This window comes from Passer montanus, unplaced genomic scaffold (genome assembly GCF_014805655.1).
Source record: "Passer montanus isolate IOZ18808 unplaced genomic scaffold, ASM1480565v1 scaffold103, whole genome shotgun sequence".
Taxonomy (NCBI): domain Eukaryota; kingdom Metazoa; phylum Chordata; class Aves; order Passeriformes; family Passeridae; genus Passer; species Passer montanus.
Window position 1 is genome coordinate 1,229,681 of NW_024356838.1, and position 15,195 is coordinate 1,244,875.

General features: G+C 44.0%; 1 protein-coding gene across 1 annotated transcript; it reads left to right on the forward strand.

The window, feature by feature from the left end:
• Window positions 1-445: 445 nt before the first annotated feature.
• On the forward strand, window positions 446-14,631 carry MFSD14A (major facilitator superfamily domain containing 14A). Its single transcript, XM_039717986.1, has 12 exons — window positions 446-674; window positions 5,969-6,064; window positions 7,150-7,212; window positions 7,780-7,907; window positions 8,949-9,063; window positions 10,125-10,343; window positions 10,638-10,751; window positions 11,208-11,279; window positions 11,723-11,835; window positions 11,977-12,074; window positions 12,584-12,747; window positions 13,300-14,631. Exons 1-12 carry the CDS (start codon window positions 588-590, stop codon window positions 13,504-13,506), a joined length of 1,476 nt encoding a protein of 491 aa, XP_039573920.1. The 5' UTR covers window positions 446-587; the 3' UTR covers window positions 13,507-14,631.
• The last annotated feature ends 564 nt before the right edge of the window (window positions 14,632-15,195 follow it).

Sequence of the window (15,195 nt, forward strand, 5' to 3'; positions counted from 1 at the left end):
GGTCTGAGAGCTTTCGTTTAAAGCTTGATAGTAAGAAAGAAGAATATCTGTCTGCGAGCTGGATCATTAGGGTGATTATATCTGTTCGTGTACTCTGGCTCTAGAAATGTCAGGTATATCCCGTTCTAACTGCCTTCCTTTGGTCCTTTTCTCCGGGCGCCTCAGCAGCTCCAGGGGCCGGGTGTTTTCATTCGGGAGGGACGGGTGATGCTTGCGGGGCCATTGGAGAACCTGAGGCTCCCGCGGGGCCGCGCTCGGTGCTTCTGCCGTGGCGTTGTCAGGCTGGGGGTGCCGGAGGCTGGGGGGCCGCCCAAAGGCGCCGCTGTCCCGGCGCGGTGCCGCTCTCCCGGCCGTGCCCGCACTTCCCGGGCCGGGCAGGCGGGGGGGGCGCCCCGCACACGTGAGCGGCGCGCGGCCAATGGCGCGATCGCGTGATGCGCAGCGCCGGCTGCGCGCGCGGCGGGGTGCGCAAGATGGCGGCGGGCGCGTGAGGGGTGGCGGCGGCCGCGCCGGAGGGACGGAGGGAGCCGAGGCCCGAAGGGAGCCGGGAGGGGCCGCTGGTGCCGCCCCCGGGGTGCGATGGTAAAATGACCCAGGCGGGGAAGAAGAAGAAGCGCGCCGTGAACCGCAGTATCATGCTGGCCAAGAAGATCATCATTAAGGACGGCGGCACGGTGAGGCCGGCGGCGCGGCGCGGCGCGGCCCGGGGGATGGCTGGTGGATCGCGGTGCCCTCACGGCCGCCGCAGCCGCGCTCGGCAGCCGGGCCGGTGTCCGCGGGGCGGCTGCCCCAGCACACCTGTGAGCGCGTCGGGCTGCTCCGCTCCGCCCGTGAGCGCGGTTGCCTCCTCGTGTGGGCCGGGTTCTGGGTCGCGGGAGCGAGTGCGGCCACAGGCGCCGGGCCTGGGGCACGGCGGGTCGTTGGGGCCGCCCGAGGTGAGCGGAGCATGTCCGAGCCCAGGCTCGCCGAGCGCGGCTCCCGTGAGCGGCGGCCGCGGGGCGCGGGCAGGAGGGCCACGGCGGGGCCGGGGCGCGCTGTGCCCGCGGTGCCCGCGGTCAGACGGAGCGGGCCGAGAGGGGAACAGCGCCTGAGCGGTTCCGCAAAGGGCGCCTGGGAGAAAGGTTTTGCGGTTCTTCCCACTCTTCTGCTTCTTCGTAAATACATGAATTCAAAGAAGAAAGGAAGTTGTTAAGTGTTTGGGCTGCTGAAGCTTGGAGTTGGTTTGGGTGTGGTGTTTGGTTTCATTTTTTTGGGTTTTTTTTTTTTTTTTTGTATTGATAAGTGCCATTACTTCCAACGTATCATTGCCCCTGGATTATTTCCAATGTGTAACACTATGTAGCTTCGATGTGCCCTGTTCTAAATACAGTGCCTTTACATTATTTCCAACGTATCGTTGCCCCTGGATTTTTTTCCGCTGTATAACACTATGTAGCTTCGATGTGCCCTGTTCTAAATACAGTGCCTTTATTTCAAATGAAGAGACATCTTGACAGACTGAATTGCTGATTTAGCAATTGTTGGCCCTTCGGTTTGTCTTTTTAGAGCACTAACAGAAGAGACAGGTGTGAGAGTCACTATACTTGTTCATCGAAGTGGCCAGCTGGCTGGATTACTGAAGTTTCAGGAAGCAAAATGAATTCTGGTATTGGTTGTTGGTGTTTTTCAGGATGTGTTTCTGCTGTTTGTAAAGATATAAATGTATGTGATTATCTTGTACAAATGTTAAATGCAAGTATTTTAGATTGAGTAGTACAAGCAGAGTAAATGCTGTTACTCAGGGACATGGTGCTTCATCATTTCTCTCTGCAGTAGCATTGGTTAAGATACAGTGTGTTTCCTATCGTCCCCAGCCTGTCAAATTTAACTTTCCTTTGCCAAGAGAGGAGAAAGTATGTTACAATTAACTGCATTCTGTGATACTTTTAGTACACCCTTCCATGCCTGCCACCAGTTTCAGAAGCTGAGTGCCAACTCCCGTGAGTTCTGTATTAATTTAATTTTTGGAAGTCACATAGAAATGAGCCATAAACAATAGATGAAGGTATGTAGATTGTTTGGCAACAAAAACTTCCACTTGTGATACTTTCTGCCTTCAAATAAATGTTTGGGAAATTATTTGTTTTAAATACATATTTTTAAGTTATGAAGTTTGGTTATGAAGTTTTATGTCAGTGTTCTTTATAACAGCAGCAGAATTTTCATGAGTGGAATTTTGTAATATTTGCTGGAATGTTAGGTTGGCCTTCAGTGCTCAGTGTCCTCATCAGCGTGGTGTGTGACATTGTGGGAAACAGGTACCTGAAAATGGCCTGGTCTTCAATATTTCCCACTGGCAAACCAGTCATTAATCAAGCATCTTTGTGCAAACTTTCCAGCCTGATTGGTTTATTTTGGAACTGTTTGAAATCAGAAAAAATTGCGTGAGCCAGAACAAATGTACAGATGGTTAATGAGGCAGTAGCACAGGCAGAAAGAGTCTCTGATAGAAAAAAAAAACAAAACCAAAACCAAACAAGCAGAAAGGAAAACCCACCCATTGTTTCTGCATTTCCCACTGCAGTTTCTGCTGGGTCTCCTTGACAAGGCAGTGGGTGGTGCAGGAGCTTGGCTTGGTGCTTGGTGGCATTTTTGTGTTTTTCTGTTTGCAGCTTTAGTAGCTGTATCACAGAAAGAATGTGTAATGGCGTGTTGTACTCAAGTGTGTGTTGTCAGATTTCCCCAAAGGGGAGGCAGCAACACCAGTGATGTGGTTGCATAGAATCACAAATGGTTAGGGTTGGAATAGACTTTAAAGATCATTTATTTCCACCCCCTGCCATGGGCAAGGACACCTCCCATAGGCCAGGTTCCTCAAAATCCCACCTAGCCTGCCGCTGAACACGTCCAGGGGTGGGGCAGCCACAACTTCTGTTTCAACACTTTCCCCCCCCAACAATTTTAATTTTTCCTTCCTTTATGTATTCATCTTATGCACAATGATGCATTTTTGAAGCAGTCATGAAATGAACTAGAGATTAGAACTTCACTGGGTACTTTTTTCCATTCCAGCAGGGGAGCAGCAGCTGTGGTCTTCCACACGATAGCTTTGTTGCTTTGATGGTTTTGCTGCTGTTGTCAGGTGTGTGTTCTTGGGCTTGCCTGGTATGTACACTTCTTATCACTGACATGACTGACAGTACAAAGTGTTTGATTAAAGGCATCTTCTCTATAAGCAGAGGAAAAGGCTTCTTGGAGCCCTGTTTGTGCAGCGGGTTTAGCCAGGCACAAATGCGCTCTGCTCTGGCTGCTGGTCACAGAGGAGGGTTGCTGTTACTGTGGTTGGAGCATCTCAGTTGCAGCTTGTTCACACAAGGGCTCTGTATCTTTTCTTTCCAGGTCTGGGGCCTTCTGCTTAGTGCACTTAGGCCATTGCATTACACTGCACTAGCACAGGGAGCAGGTTTGTAGGGTGCAGCAGTTCATCTTTTCTTTCCAGGTCTGGGGCCTTCTGTTTCAGTTGCACTTCAGCCATTGCATTACACTGCACTAGCACAGGGAGCAGGTTTGTAGGGTGCAGCAGGGCTGGACACCCGGCACCTGCCCTGCATCTGTGGGCTCTGAGAGTGCGTCAGGCTGGCACTGGAACCTTGTGGACTGAATGCTTGTAATGTGTCTTAACTGCTCATCCTCCCCTTGCTCTCTCGCCTCAGAAGCATCTTTGCTACTTGATAGTTGCTACCACCTTTAAAAATTACTATAGAGGTGATGATCTAAATGTGACTAAATTACTTGTATAATTTTTTTAATAGATAGGAACAAATAACAGTACATATGATAAGTCAGTACTAGCAACAAGAAAGCAGGGAAGTTGCACCATAGTGATCTAAATGTCACTTCTGCTTGTTTTTGTCAGCGTGTTGGAAAGCTCTGTTGGTGTTGCTGACAGCTGGGTGACATGGCAGAGGGCAGCAGTGACCTCTGAAGTCAGCAGTGTTCCCCTGGGCAGAGCAGCCACTGCTGTCCTGCTGCTGTTCCGCTTTGTGCGGGTGGTCTCGGAGCTGGACAAAGGCAGCACGGCCACCGATGGCCTTGGAGTCACTTGGAGTGTTTGCTGTGAATGCAGGTGCTGATGCCCCCGTGCTGGCAGGGGTGGGATGGTTTGTGACCTCTCCCTGTCTGTCAGGCCTCAGGGGGTCACAAGCCAGCAATGTGACAGGAATCTGGGGGCTATCAGAGAGACCCTGATTACATGAGACTGAGTCAAACAGCTAACACTGATACTTGCAGTTTGTGCAGAGCTGGATAAGTTTTTAACCCAAAGCTAAAATAAGGCTTGTGGGTGGAAAGGGAAAGGAATTGTGGGAAGAGAGGATAATTATAGCCACTCTCTGTACCTACAAAGACTGTTAATTTACATCCTTGGGAGAGTGGGCAGAAAAAAGCAGAAATATTGGTATGGTATGTCTGTATTTACTGAAGACGGCTTGGGAAAGAAAAATAGCTGAGGTACTTTTGTCTTTCACCTTTTACAGACTATTATGGCTACTTTTGAAAAGTATGATCTCATTTAGCAATAGGAGTGAGTAGGCAGTGAGGTTTTCTGTATTTATTTCCTACATTTTTTCAATATTTGGAAATATTGGACTCTGGAAAGAAAAGCTAGGTATGGCTTGCACAAATCTCCTAATAAAAGAACGACTCCAGTATTACCTAACTGCAAGTTAAAATTGTGTGTATTTGAGGCTGGAAGGCAGCTCCAACATCGCTAATCCAGCTACCCCAGACAGGGTCAGCTGGAACTGTTTGCTCAGGGCTGCGTCTAGTGGGGTTTGGAGGCTGGCAACTCCACACTTCACTGAGCAGCCCTTTTCAGGAAGGGTTGCTTTTTTGAGCTTCAGGTATAATTTCTTGTACTTCAGTCTGTGCCTGCAGTCCTGTCACTGACACCTCTGAGAAGAGTCTGGCTCTTGTATTTACTCCTCCATCAGCTACTTACACACACTGATAAAATCCCAGTGAGCCTTCTTGGGAGGCAGCTGAGGTCCTTAGCCTGTGTGTGTGCTCAGTGTAAATGCCAGTCTGATCACGTCAGGGCCACGCTGTTAGTAACTCACCTTTGCACAAAACCAGCAAAGCAGATGTTAAGGCAGCGCTTCTACATTGAAAGAACACATATGAAATTTCTGAGGAGTTATTCATGCAGCTTTCATATGAGAATAATTACTGAACCCTGTCCTTAATTTGCAAATGTTGAACTGTGGCATGTTGTTTGACAGCATTTACAGAGTCTACGAGATGAACAGGTTTTGCCACCCATTCTCTTTTTGTTCTCTTCAAAAGCTGCTTCTGATTCTACCAAATCACTGGGAATTTCAAGTTCCTTTTGTCAAATCTTTTATCTGCATCTCTTCCTGCATTTGAAGCACACTGTAACTAAGGCCTGCACTCAGTATTTGGGAAGTGATCAGTGCTGTTCCTGACATTTGCTTCTGGTGTTCACTATTTTAGTTTCTTTCCTGATTTAGAGCTTTGTTTTGTGTGGAGCAGTGGTGCCTTTTAGTAACAGAAGAGCTGTTTGGTAGGCCAGGTAGTGAGAACTGGGGATAGCTGAGTGTGAGCACTGCATGGAAACTTTGTTCCATGTGGCTTTGTGTACCTTTAGTTTCTTTTCTCAAGGAAAACTAGCTAGTTCTCTGAAGTAGAGTCTCTTTTCCCTGTAGCATCCTTGTTTCCCAGACTGGCAGATGAAGTGGTTTATTTTTTGAGATGGCAGTGAAGGATTCTGGAGAGTAAGAGTAGGACACTTCAGGACATTGGCATCAAAGAGTTAAAAAAAGGAGTTTCATTCCATACCAGTTAGATGGGTGACTATTCAAGTTTTGAGTCTTGTTTCATTATTAACTGTTCTGTTTATAGTGTTCAGATGCATTTCTCATGACTGATGAATGATCAGATGTTTTAATCACCTTCTTTTCTCCTATTTCAGCCTCAAGGAATAGGTTCACCCAGTGTCTACCATGCTGTCATCGTTATCTTCTTGGAGTTTTTTGCTTGGGGACTCCTGACAGCTCCCACTTTAGTGGTAGGTGATCCTCAGGAGCTTTTTCTCACTGTATGGGAGCTGGGACAATTACTGCAAAGGCACTGAGCATCTTCTAAATTACATTAAATGAAAATTACATAACACTGAGCTACTCTGTTGTGCAAGTGAGAAGTTCTGTCTTTTTAGATGGTGTCAGAATTTTCATTTGTTTCATTGTAGCAGTGTAATGGTGTGGCACAGCTGTTTACATGTGAGTCTGCTAACACTCAAGCTTACATGTAAATAGTTTCTGATTGAAACCAGTAAGGTGGTAATGAATTGTCTTTTCTTTCAAGATGCCATCTAATATTGGCATATTACAAATGTAAGGACAAAAATATACTTGAAATGTGGTAACCAGTTGCACCAGTCTGTTACACCAGTCAAAGCATCTCCAGATTTGTGAAACAGTCACACCAATGTGTTTGTACCAAGGTACTTTCTCATGTAGTTCGTTGCTTTTAAATTTGGATTTAATTTGTGAATGATGCATGATGACAAATTGAAGGGAGTGAAGGCTTAAAAATCTCCCAAGCCAACTCCACTTTAAAAGCACTCTTGGTGCTGCTCTGAAAGCTCATGTTACCCATCAACAATGTCTTGGGTATGAACTGCACATTGTCACTGAATGGAATCCCTCTCATCTAAACACAAATCAAACTGAGACAGCTGCATTTCTGGATTCTGCTCACCAAACTGAGAGCCACTTCAGGATGGTGACATCTCTCCTCTATCTCTTTCCAGTTCCCAACAGATGACACAGTAGCATTTGGAGAATCTGGCCAGAGATAATTTTCTAGGTTCTCTGTGGTTTATTTATATTTCAGGCAATCTAAAATGCCTTCCATGCAAATTAAAGATTAGTCACATTATTTGTGGTATTTCAGGCACTGCAATCTAAAAATGCCTTCCATGCAAATTAAAGATTAGTCACATTATTTGTGGTTTGCCCTTTTTTCTTCTATTTTTTCTTCTATGTTCTATGAAAATGAAAAAAACTGCTGTGCATGATAAAGTTGGATGTATCATGAGCAATATTTGTAGTTCATACTGTGTAAATGACTGTATTCATATTTCCTCTCCAGGTTTTGCATGAAACCTTCCCGAAACATACATTTCTAATGAATGGTCTAATTCAAGGAGTAAAGGTAAGTTGACAGAAGATAATCACAAGTACAATTTGAAGTGAATGGTAGGAGAAATGTGGAAATAACTGCCAACTGAAAGAAACAGTCAAGAGGTTTTTCAATATGGCTTTCACAGTATGAATAAAATGGGAATAAATTACTGCTGGAAGTGCAAATGTGCATATTTTTACTTTTAGTAAGATATTGCTTGGTGTGTATCTACTGTTTGGGTTCAGCAAATAAAAAGGCAGTTCCTTAATCCCAAATGATGATATGGTGCTGAAAGTGGATAATTTTTCACTTGGAGTTTGTTGCTCCAATAGACTATAAAGCACAGCTCATGAACTGCTTGTAGGACTGGATCATCTGCATTTTGAATTTTGTGTAGCTCTAGATAACAGATCTCAAGTTTATGTAGTCAGACATGGGATAGAAGATGAGTATGCTTGGCCACGTTGCCTTTGGTGCATTGCACTGTAGCCATGGGCTTGAATGAAACCAGAGCACGGGCTGCTCTCACACTGTGCCATGGTCAGCTACCACGAGTCTGACCTCTGGCTTCTAACTCCAAATGTTTTGTTTCATTAGGGCTTATTGTCGTTCCTCAGTGCCCCACTCATAGGTGCCCTGTCTGATGTGTGGGGACGAAAGTCCTTCTTGCTGCTAACAGTATTTTTCACCTGTGCACCAATACCACTAATGAAGATCAGCCCATGGTTAGTAAATTGTTTCATGCCAAATTGGCTGTTGTTTTTCAAGGTTGCTATCTAATGCTTGTGTGTGTAGCATCGTTAATAAAATGCTCTTTGTGCTTTATGGAAGGTTGGTTATTTCTGTGCAAAGCTGGGGGTACAGTCAACCTGAGGCAGCTGCCAGGAGGCCAGAGGCCTTGGTCAGAATTTCAGTAGCTGCTGATTTTGATCTGTGTGCTGTAAGCCCTACGTCCAGCACATCTGCCACAGCTGGAGAACGCTGTCCAGTGAGCTGTGTGGGTCTGGATTGTAGCCACAGTTCTCACTCAGCTACCAGCCAGTGACACTGAAATGAAAACCTTACCTAATGTGGGTGCATGAGGTAACCATCTGTAAGGTACAGTGTTGCAGCACTTTTACACTTCTGTTTCTCAAATTCTAAAATAGACCAGCTTTCATGCTGTGTGCACCTTGCTGACCAGTTAACTGGCTGGGACGCTGCCCAGGTAGGGCAGGAGTCAGTCGGAGCCCTGGGCTTGCTCCTGCCCCATGCAGTTGCTGAGGGTGGAGCAGCAGTGGCACAGCCTGCACTGACACAGGCCAGTGCCAGCTGCTCAGGCAGCTCTGTCAGCCTTTCCCGTTTCCTCTCTGCTCATCCCTCTTCAGAAGGAGCCTGTTTTCTAAGTGTACATTAAGGTCTCAAATGCTAGTGTCTATAGCATACATATAATGGCTAATGTGGAGGCCTTTCAATGACCAAGTTCTCAAAATACTGAGGTTCCTAATTTGCTTTGGGTCATAGGCCAGTTAAGTTTATTAGCTGAGCACCTCATTTCTCAGTAGGAGTTAATCACAGCAGCTTTTTGTAGATGCTATAAAATCATGCTGCTTGTACTTGGTGCAATATGTGTTACACAGTTCTATCAAGACACAGTCACATTGGCTTTAAGATTATCTCAACAAATTGTCATAAGTTGGACAGGGTGATTTACTGTTTAGCTATGCTTGAATTGAATAGACTTTGTTTCTGTTTAGCTGTTCTAATCTTTTTTATCTTGTTCTTAGGTGGTACTTCGCTGTAATCTCTGTGTCTGGAGTTTTTGCAGTGACATTTTCTGTAGTTTTTGCATATGTAGCAGACATAACCCAAGAACACGAGAGGAGCATGGCCTATGGTTTGGTATGTATTGTTTGGGCTCTTTTCCTGTGGTATTCAGTACTAAGCCCTTCAGTTTGTAATGCTTTTCAAAGCTGTGTTTTTGTTTCTTCTGTGGCAAGTTGATTTTAATTTGGAGTCAGTTTTTTCTGTTTAATTCTTCCTGTCATCCAGTCTTGTATCTCTTGAATATTCTGCTTCTAAATGAAGCAAAACATAAAAGCTGTCCTGCCTGTCTTAAGGGCCGTTATCAGTCTTAATGATGCAATTTGAGGAGTTTTAGTTATTCCTGCATTGCTGCCCACTCTGTCATTGTTTCAGAAATCTCACCTTTTATTCTGGAACTGCCATTGTGTGATACTTGACTGCCCATGCCCGTGTCTCCAGCCACTCTTCTGAGCTGCAGTTCAGTACAAACATAGCTGAGTTACATGGCTGTTTTTAGTTCTTACAACTCAGCTCTGTTTCTCTGTTACCTCCTGATACCCTGCCGGGTCCCAGGAGCCCCGGCAGCTTCAAGTTATAATGGATTAGCAAAATTATTTGTTGTGTTTAAGTTACAGAATCCATTGCCATTTGGCAGGAAGAGCTGAAAGCAATGGATATAGAACTAAATACTTTCTTTGTGCTTGTAAACATCAGGGATTGTGATATGTTGAGAAAGTTCTTTCTGTTTTTGATTTAATATCTTTCACAAGGCCAGCTGATTAACCAGCATATTACATTTAATATACCCTTTATGCATGTGCTTTTTTTTAACAGACATTGCCTATTTCACTAATATGAAGATTAAATACAACTCATTGCTTCCCAGAGGAATCTACAGTTAATTAAACCTAATTATGTCAGTACATGCAAGAGTGCTGTGAGCCTCACATTCCTGTCCAGTTATCAGAAAAAGAAAATATTTCTTAAAAAACTGTGATTGTCTAAAATACACAACTGCTACCACATAGGCATAGGAAAAAGGTTACTTTTAATCACTGTGTGATTGTAATGGGTAGGCTTCTGGAGAGGAGAGAATGTGGGTAATAACACTGCTGACTTGTCTCACTGAAAATCTTACCAGCTGTTATTTACTTCAGGTTTCAGCAACTTTTGCAGCAAGTTTAGTGACCAGCCCTGCTATCGGCGCCTACCTGGGCCGAGCGTACGGCGACAGCCTGGTGGTGGTGCTGGCTACGGCAATCGCCCTGCTGGACATTTGCTTCATCCTTGTTGCTGTACCGGAGTCGCTGCCAGAGAAGATGAGGCCAGCGTCCTGGGGAGCACCCATTTCATGGGAACAGGCTGACCCCTTTGCAGTAAGCTACTTCAATTGGGAAGATTTTGTTATTTGTACATACTGAGCTTTGGACGCAGGGAAAAGACTCAATTTTTACAATAGTTCAGGCTTGCAAAACAAAGCCTTCAATTTCTTCAAGCTTAACCTTGCTTCACTGGTGATCCTTTTGCTGACAGTCTTGTTAAACATACAGAGAATTCTTTGGTGCTGCCACATAACAACTTCATTAATTGTCAGGCTTTTCAGAGCCCAGCTAGGGATGCTTTTTGGAAATGAAGGCAGAATGTTTTGTAATTGTTTTTTCTTACCGTAGTCCCTGAAGAAAGTCGGCCAGGACTCCATTGTGCTGCTGATCTGCATAACAGTCTTTCTTTCCTACCTCCCAGAGGCAGGCCAATATTCCAGCTTCTTCCTATACCTCAGACAGGTAATGTAACACTTTGCTATGAATTTGAACAAAAGTAAATTTACAGGGCTTAAGAAAGCTTTCAGTATTACTGAACTAATAAGGAAAATACAGATAAATCATGTAATTTAGAAGCTCCCAGGAACTGATGTCAGTTCCCTTATTGTTCTGGTTTTCTCTTTTAGACAGGCAAAAAGAAGTGATGAATGAGTTATAAAACAATTTCTTGTATTTTGTAATTATTTGCATTATTTTTGGACTATGAGGTTCAATATGTTAAACTGGTGTTACTTTTTGAGGGAACAATTTAAATTTTTTTATTTATGCCCCTTAATTTTCATTTATTTGTTTGATGTAATGGAAACAAGACAAGGAACTGAATACTGGTCTTCTGCATTGTGTGTTCCTTCACTGGGGTTTGTGACATCATCATGCATGGTTTATGATTAATAATCAAATTGCCTTCTTTTAATATAGATAATGGGATTTTCATCTGAAAGTGTTGCAGCATTCATAGCAGTTCTTGGGATTCTTTCCATTATTGCACAGGTGAGTTATTGCTTTGTGTGTCTTTGATTTGACAAGCTGAAAAGGAAGCACTGTGGAGAATGGAGGACACTGTGGTTCCATAATTGTAGCTCAGTTTTTCTGTGTCTGTTTTTTTCTAGCTCTCTAGAAATTGGCTAAGACTCTAACTTGGATGAAAACACTTGAAAACAAGTGTTTGGTTCATTAAGGGAAAACTAAATCCTTTGTGCATCAAAGAAGAGATGATGGTTTAGTCACATAACTTGCTAAATACTGCTTTTTTTTTTGGTAGAGGCAAATACTACTTTTGAGAAACACTAAAATAATATTTCTGCATGTATTTGACATGGAGAATAAAATGTTTTCAGGTGTTGTTTTTTTTTAATTCATTAATTCATCAGCTTACTTGTGTTTAGCCTTTAAGGATGTTATTGTTCTGACATTTTGCTTTTGCCCTCTGTTAGACAATAGTGTTGAGTTTACTGATGCGGTCCATTGGAAACAAGAACACCATCCTGCTGGGCCTGGGCTTCCAAATTCTGCAGCTGGCCTGGTACGGCTTTGGCTCAGAGCCATGGTATGCACTTTCACTTTGCTTTGACTGATGCAGGGCTGGTCTGCATTGTGTCCCTCCTCGAAGGGTGTGAGTGCAGAGCCAGTGCAGCTCCCAGGGCAGAGCTGCAGCCCCAGAGCAGTCACTGCAGGCTGTGTTTTGCAGGATGATGTGGGCAGCCGGTGCTGTGGCCGCCATGTCCAGCATCACTTTCCCAGCGGTGAGCGCCCTGGTCTCACGAACTGCTGATGCCGACCAGCAGGGTAGGTTTGCTCCTGGCTCTTGGAATTCCAGTTGAGGAATGCTGTGCAGACAGACATGCTGGGCTTAGTGCTTGTCAACCAGGCTGACTCTTGGCAGGGCAGCCCAGATAGCTGAGCTTAGGGCACCACATGAAATCCAGGCTGCTTGGAAGTTGCACTGTGTGTGTACCGTGTACTTCTGCTGCAGAGGGAAAACTCAACAAGGCTTCACAGTTGCAAACCAGTCAGAGAACTCCATGCACTGTTCCTCACTGTTGCATGCAGTGCTCTCTCCTGTGTGAGACAGTGCATATCCTGGCCTCTGAACTAGCTTAGCATGGCAGGCACTGCCACTCAAATACGTGATAATGACAGGCTCTTTGTGCCCCTTGTTTACTGATACCCATAGTGCAACACCAGTTAGAGCTTTTTCTGCTTGCATTAGTTTCAAGTCAATTAAGGCATTAGAAATAGTTAATTATATATGTATAACTATAGGTATAGAAGAACACATATTTTCCTTTTCCCAGGTGTTGTTCAAGGGATGATTACAGGAATTCGAGGCCTGTGTAATGGTTTGGGACCAGCGCTTTATGGTTTTATATTCTATATATTTCACGTTGAATTGAATGAACTGCCCATGCCCGAATCATCGTCAGGAGGTAGTGTGGTTGCACAATACCATTTACAACAGGTACATTTCTTTTGTACTTACTGCTTCCAGAAGAAGTTAGGAAGGGCTCCTGTGCTCATCAGTTCTCCAGTTTGATGCCGTGGTACATTTTGTTAGGCTGACTGTAAATGGAGGGTGTAGAAAGAAGTTTCTAAGTCCCTTTAGGGGAGGGTTGTTTAACTGATCTGTTTAATTGCATGCACTAGTTTAGTTTAATTTTCAAATAACTATAGCTGACAGTCATAGACAACTGTGACCCTTGTGAAGGATGGACAGATAGCAATGGTGAATGTTTTTGTTTTGTTGTCCTTCTGCCGAGCTTTTTTTTTTTTAATTGAGTTTTTGGGGAATCTCAGCAGGAAGAACTTGCACCAGAAAAGAAAGCTGGCAAGCATTAATAAGAATCATGTGCTCCCTTGTCCTAAATCTTAGGATGTAATGTTCTTTCACATTCCTTCTCAAAGCCTGCACTGTATTCACTAATGTGTCAGGCAACAACTCTTGAGAGTGGGTAATTAGCAATAGTAGGCTGTTGTGTTGAAAGGCTTGTTAACACTTTGTTGTTGTTTTCAGAACTCCATAATTCCTGGACCCCCATTCTTATTTGGAGCGTGCTCTGTGCTGTTGGCATTACTTGTTGCCTTGTTTATTCCTGAACATACAAACCTAAATGTAAGATCCAGCAACTGGAAGAAACACTGTGGCAGCCACGGCCATCCCCACAGCCCACAAGCTCCTGGTGAAGCTAAAGAACCATTACTGCAAGACACAAATGTATGACGAAAATCCAGGAAGACCGTTTGGACTCTTTCATCAGCAGTCTGGGATACACATTCCAACTCCATCAAAATGTAATTTCTTAAGGTAATCTTAAGAAGCATCTCTCTGCATGAAATCTGTAGGAATTGAAACAGGAGCTTTCTCCAAAGATGTTGCCATTGAACTAAAAACTTACTCGCTTTTATAAACAAACTGTTACATACTTGTCTCTTGCCATGAAATACTGTTACTGCTAAACTTTACATTCTTAGTTCAGAGACAAACAATAGAGTCAAGGCATGAGCATGTGTCCTTCTGTTTCCTTACGGTGGTGAGCTTTAATTCTAGTCATGCTACGTCTCAATGAGACAGACTGGCATCCATGTGGACCCATTTGTTTTAATGTTGTAAAATCTTGGGTCAGCTGATTCAAAGCCTTAATGTAAATGTACTTAAGTAGGGAGGTGAATTGGTATCATTTCTTTTAAAAGTCACATGGCAGATTTTTTTTAAGTTTGTACTAATATAAAAATCACTCGAGCACGCTTGCTGAACAGTAAAAGTTATTTTTATGTAAGTGCATTTACTCTTTCTATTTTTAAAGAAACAGTCGTATCAAACACTTGTTGAAATACAAAGTGGGTGTTTTGGGCCTACAAATTTTAATACTGGCTCTAAACCTCTGCTTTCCTCTGTACCATTTATTAAACCACTCTATTTCTGATGTTTGCGTAATCATAAAGGACCTCAAAACTTGAATACACAGACTGAACTCTATAAGCTGATAGCCTTGAATCTGTTGTGTGCTATATAGTGGCCTTTGAGGACTGTCACAAGAACCCTTTTGCATTACAGAACTAAAGTTTTAGTCCTAAATTTTCAGGACCCTTAGTACAGAAGAGAGCTTTATACAATTACTGATGTGAATTTCTCTAAAAGTGTATATTTTTGTGTCCAGTTGTATTATTTAAGTGTTCCTTTGTATAAATTTGTGTATAAAGTATTGTATAGGTTTAAAATGTTTTCATCTTGTGGTTATTGCTTAATGCTTTTTTACCTTTGAACATTCACCATGGTTGACCAAGAGCAGGAAAAAAAATGTAAATATACTGTTAATAAAGTTGAATATTTTAATGAATTTTTAAATAATTGTGAATGTCTCTTTAAACCTTAAGTGAAGTTCAGTAGTTGCATGTGTGTTATACTTCAGCAGGTGGAAAAAGGCATCTGGAGTAGTGATGCAGCCTGGAGCTTTATGTGTTAGCTAAAGCAGCCCTGAGCACAGAGGAAGGGTCCCGGCTGTCCAGCAGCACAGGCTGCCTGCAGCTGCTCCTGCTCTCCTGGGACCCGTGGAACAGCACGACCAGAGATCCAGGCTGCAAGGAACGAGTCAGTGCCACACAGCCTGCCTGCCCAGGGCTGCCAGGCCCACGGCACGGGTGGGCACCTTGGACTGCAGTGGCCTGGGAGGTGCTGCCACACTCCTGTGACAGCAGCTCCTCTGCAGGTGACATGGGCACAGCACTGGCCCCTAAGGACAGCAGGAAAGAGCAGCTCTGCAGGGCTGGGCCTGGGCAGCAATGAGCCACACAGAAAACTGCAGAGAAAGGTAAATAAAAGAGAGCTGTTCTGGTGCTTACCTCAGCTGGGAATTCCAGGACAGTGGAGATGTGGGTTAGTACTACTCCTGAAACAGTTACTCATCAGAGC

What these genes read in the sequence shown, in the direction of transcription:
- MFSD14A (XM_039717986.1), top strand. Translation starts at nt 588, where the DNA reads ATGACCCAGGCGGGGAAGAAGAAGAAGCGCGCCGTGAACCGCAGTATC. An exon ending in GTCTAATTCAAGGAGTAAAG is followed by an intron (nt 7,213 to 7,779) that starts GTAAGTTGACAG and finishes TTGTTTCATTAG; the next exon opens with GGCTTATTGTCGTTCCTCAG. An exon ending in GGCTTTGGCTCAGAGCCATG is followed by an intron (nt 11,836 to 11,976) that starts GTATGCACTTTC and finishes TGTGTTTTGCAG; the next exon opens with GATGATGTGGGCAGCCGGTG.